The 5169-nt window shown below is 38.5% G+C and overlaps 1 protein-coding gene across 3 annotated transcripts in view; it reads left to right on the top strand.

The window, feature by feature from the left end:
* The window catches only part of pard3bb (par-3 family cell polarity regulator beta b), a 197293-nt gene that overhangs the window by 84002 nt on the left and 108122 nt on the right, over positions 1 to 5169 (top strand). For all 3 annotated transcript variants that reach the window (XM_035676492.1, XM_035676490.1, XM_035676493.1), the window contains exons 13-14: positions 249 to 407; positions 3419 to 3557. In XM_035676492.1, coding sequence (XP_035532385.1) covers positions 249 to 407; positions 3419 to 3557 — 298 coding nt within the window. The remainder of the gene's footprint in view (positions 1 to 248; positions 408 to 3418; positions 3558 to 5169) is intronic.

Genomic DNA, 5169 nt, shown 5'->3' with positions numbered 1-5169 from the left:
AAAAAGAGATAGCATAAGAAAGCATAAGGAATCATTAATGCATTAAAGGAAACACTTTGACTTTGATTGGACTATAACAACATTCAGCATCCTACTACCAGCTACATAAGGACACATACGTGCACACAAGATTACATCATTTATCAAGACATTCATGCATAGACTTGTAGGTGTTCAATCCAGTAACACTGAAAATACACACAATGTTTTTATTACAATTGGTGTGCGTGTGTGTGTGTGTTTTACAGGATGGGCGTCTGCGTGTCAATGACCAGCTGGTAGCAGTGAACGGAGAGTCCTTGCGGGGATGCTCCAATCATGTCGCCATGGAGACGCTCCGCCGCTCTATGTCACATGAGGGAAACTTAAGAGGGATGATCCAACTAGTAGTGCTAAGGGTTCTGAAGGTACACACACACAAACACACACACACACACACACACAAAAGGGCAACAAACAAAGCACACTGCCATCAGTCATCAGTCAGTCAAGAGAACACATCCCCAACTACACACAACTTTCCAAAACTCACTCAGTCTGAAATGTGAGAAAATGTTTGAAAAACATGTTTATTTTATGTGTTAATCTTCATTATAGACACAAGTGGCTGTACTTCTTCTGGTGTGTACGTGTGTAAATGTATGGATGAACAAAAAGAGTGTGTGTGGTGGGTTTTAATGGATACATAAAGCTGAAACACATACTACATTAAATGTATTCACAAATAAGGTAAATTGTCATTTTGTATTGTCAGAGAAAGCCAAAATCTATGTTAAGACACCTGCTGTGAGAAATAGAGCACATGCATGCCATGACAACAAACATACATGCTTTTATCTTCGCTCTGTAGTTCCTATCCACTCGTTTGACTCTTACTGACCTTTGACCACTGTCTATTGCCTCTGCCTCCCTCTACACTTACTGACTTTTTAGCCCTACCATCCATTCTTCACATACTTGACACTAGTCTCCTTGCTCTTACCAGCAGCAGAAAAAGAGCATTTAGACTTCAGCTATTCAGATTGTGTGTGTTTGTGTGTGTCTGTGTGTTTCTATGTGTGTGTATGTGAGATAGAGTGTTCTTCACTCAGCTGTATCTCTTTTCTTTATGAGTAAAAAAGAAAGATGCTTTTCATCTCGGGTGCTTTTCAGCTGATGCCTTTTTACACAGCTCTGTAGAATGTTGCTACAAACCTTTGTGAACACAAAGCTTGGTTTTTGGCTCGAGTGTGAATGGCCCTTTGCATGGCCTGCTGGTAGTGGGGGAAAACAGCTACATAAAGTATACATGTTGCATGTTGCACAAAGAAAAACACAAACATAAATTCCAGTATGTAGGTGTATGGGTAATTACAGTAGTCCCCTTTCATTTACATCAATGGGCTATGAGCACTGCCTCACAGTATAACGCAATACATTTCAGTAGCACCACAAAATAGAGCCTTCAAAATGATAATACATTTTAATCAACACCTCTCTAAAAACTGAACATTAAAACCCAGGATGATTTATTGCAAGGCTGTTGTATTAAACTGCATTAGTTTGAGGTAAGTGTGCCTAATAATACTGAGCGCATGGATGCATGTAGTGGTAGTGTGCTTGGGCTTGCAAGGCTCAGGGCATCCCTTGTCAATAGCTTGATGGTGAAAGCTGTTAGGAACATCAAAGAGTTGCATCCATGTTTTCCTCTTTGTCTTAAGAGTGAAAAAGAAAGGATGAAAAAGAAAGGCAGATAAAGGCAGATAGATAAGAGACTGTACCTTAAAAGCCTTTTTTTGGGCTTCAGTATTGATGCTTTTAACATTACACAAGTGGACCACTCTACGTTTTTTCCCCTTCTGATCTTTTTTTCCTTCTTTTTCTTGTCTATGTCCTTTGCTCTTTCTCTCACTCAGTTCTTCCTACTGTATTCATCACCAGCCAGCTCTCTCTAATCTCTCACTTTATCCAGCTGCTCTTTTCATTCAGTAACTGTCCAAACACCCTCTTTCTCCAAGCTAAATAATTATGGCCCTGCGCAGGTTCCATGGACATAATCTGAAGCTGTTCTTCTATATATCGACACTGTGGTTGTCACAGTATCTGAATTGCTTTCATACAAAATAAGTCTTGCTAATGCGCTACTTTTCCTGTCTGTTTTACGTGATTGTAGATAGTTAAGGTTTATAGTTTATTATAGGTTTTACTATTTTACTTTATCGTAATTGTAGTAAAAATGATTTAGTTGTTATGGTTCATCAGTTATTTTGATAATGCATCATTTCATAGGAAAAATATAACAAATATAATGAATGTAAGGCATCTTTACGGAGTAGTATATTGCAGAAGTGATCCAAACATGTCTGACTGTATTTAATACAATATTTTTATACCTCAATAACCTCTTTTTTTGATATCTGAAGGAGTATTCCTTTTTAGTGAGTAATCTCATTGCCCTATGACACAAGCTAAAGGGACGTTTACTGGGAGAGAGCCAGGAAAGGGAGGGGGCCCACAGGACCTCTCACACACTAAAGAGTGATGTGTCCTGGGTTGGGACTGGGGAGAAGCTGGGGCGAGGGACAGGAGCTGGTGCTAGGTGGGAGGTCAAGAGGAAGATGACAAGTAGGATTTATAATACACAAAGCACTTTTATGTCTTCTTTGTTGTTTGAGTGGAGGGTCTATACAGACAGGCAGATACACGGAGAAAACACACAAGTATACTGAACAACACAGCCAAAATGTCATACATATGTATACATGTTAATGAATTCGTACAGTTTTCTACACACACACACACACACACACAGAAGACAAATAAATGCAAATTATATTCCTAAAGTAATAATACACGCACAAAGACACACATCAACACTGGAATGAATGCTTTGTTTGACTATTACAGGGGCCCCAAGAGGGCCATCCCAGGAGGGGATAGGTGTCAGTGTGACTGTCATTGCCCCACACACACACAAAAAAACTGAGGCAGCGTCAAAGACGGTTACAACCCTACAGGCCATGGGAAACAGGATCCCCTCTTTCACCTTGATCCTCCACTGTATTTTGAGTGTCTCCCTCTTCCTCTCTTTATTCTGTCTCCTTGAAATCTGATTGTGTTTGAATAGACTACCACAAAGCCCTCACTCACTCCGCTGGTCATCGCTCAATTTAAATGCAATCTACATACCAGACACTTACATAAAACAAACATAGAAAAGTTCCATTGAAGTAGTTATATATGTCTTTTATATATGTATTTGTTTCAGACTTAATTTCAAGTGTTACATAATGTTACCCTTTCACAATTGTAGCTGCTCCATCTTAAAAAAAAAGGGAATTTAGTTAGTAATCCCTGACCGCTATCTTTCCATCCTGTCCACCTGTCTATGAAATGTGTTTTAATAATGTTTAATAGGATTGTTTCCTCTCTGTTTTAGGACCAACATGGGGTGTCACCCAATCGCTCATTTGACAGCTCCTCTGGCCTGTCAGGACTGGGGAGCCCAGTGAACGGGCAGACGGGAAACGGCCCCATTTATCCTCCCATGGTGAACAACAATCTCTATGCATTTAATGGTGGGTGGATGTTTTTCTTCAGAGGTTGGTCGGCATGCTAACAGATACAACATTTACATTCTATTTTATGATTTTTATTTATTTAGTTTGAGCACAATATCAAAACTTGTGGTGAGGAACATTTTCTTAAAGAAAAGAAACCTGAGGCCTCTTTTGTAAACATTTTAAATATGTTTAGATGTTTTTTTAAATAGCGACTGTAATGTCTCCATAGCTTCCAATTACCTACAATGTCAATTATTCAAATGTTTCCTCAAATTCTCGGCCACATTCATGGGGGTTGTTTACTTATTCTCCACAGTATATTCCTGAAGTAAAGCAGGAAACATTGCTAATTTGACACTGAAGAAAAGCATATTTATATTCCTTAAACTAAGGAATAAATTTTTTTTATAATTAAACCAAGACAACACATCAATACTGTTCTATTTTGTGATTAAAGTATAGTATTAATATTTCTATCAAGCAGAGTCTCCCTTGGTTTTTATTTATTTAAAACTCATAGTGCCCATAATGGTAATAATAATAAGTGGTAATTTACACTGAGCATTATTTTCTTATATTGAGAAAAACAGTCAATTTTACTGGCTTTTGGAGAAATGCTACCATCAAATGAAAATCAAATCACCATATACCATATACGTAAATTTAGACTGTTTGCTCTTGACGTATACCCAAATGCTTTTACCTCTACTTTCACTGCTGTTTCCATTCGAGGCAGTGGTAGAGATGACCTGAATTTACTGGGGGAACTCTGCCTGCTTTTATTAAATCGCTCCCCACTGATTGCTTCTTTCGGATACATTTTCACCCTGAACATACACACACTTGAAAGTGTAGAATAGCTACACATAACACCATACATAATACCATTTTCAAAAACTCAGATGGAGCACTCAGCCCCGACTTTTCCTCCTGAAACAGTGCTCCAGTTTATTCTGATTTACTTTTCTATTATTTTGTTTCAGTTGTATTTGTTGCCATTGAAGCAGCATCAAAGGTGGGCACATCATTTGCAATAAGTCCAATAAAGCACTGAATAAGTTTAATAATCCTGAAAAAATAAACAATGTCTCCAAGATAAAACAAACTAAAAACAAACAAACAAAACACATGCCATGCCATCTACACTGCAGCCTTAATTAGAGACTACTCTGCCCCTATTTTCCCTTTCAATTCTCACCCTAGCTCTCTCGCTTTTATTTTTCTCTCATGTTTCTCAAGGTTGTTCTGTTTGTTTGTTACTGCCTGGTTTGGCCTTCTATAAAGAGTTATTTTAGTTCTCTGCTTCGTATCACTCTTCCTCGCTAACTCTCTCTGCTCCCACCCCTATATTATCTGTATGTGCTTGTGTGTGTGATCTGTGTGTGTGTTCGTGAGCATCCTTGTCTGACTTTATACATGCTTGTGTTACCCTGTTAGCCTGTATCTGTGCCCATCTGTTAAAAAGTGTGTGTTTGTTTCTGGATGATATCTGTGCCTGTTTAGAAATGTGTTAATGGCTGCTCTCTGTGTGTGTGTGTGTGTGTGTGTGTGTGTGCGCACCTGCTGATTTGTCCTTTTGTTGTACATAATGCTGAGTCTGCTCCAATAATGAATGACTTGGTTGATC

The sequence above is a fragment of the Morone saxatilis genome, unplaced genomic scaffold (genome assembly GCF_004916995.1).
Source record: "Morone saxatilis isolate NCDOM2014 unplaced genomic scaffold, NCSU_SB_2.0 Contig5, whole genome shotgun sequence".
NCBI classification, from domain to species: Eukaryota; Metazoa; Chordata; class Actinopteri; family Moronidae; genus Morone; species Morone saxatilis.
The sequence above is the reverse complement of the archived record's forward strand: the minus strand, read 5'-3'. Positions and strand labels throughout refer to the sequence as shown.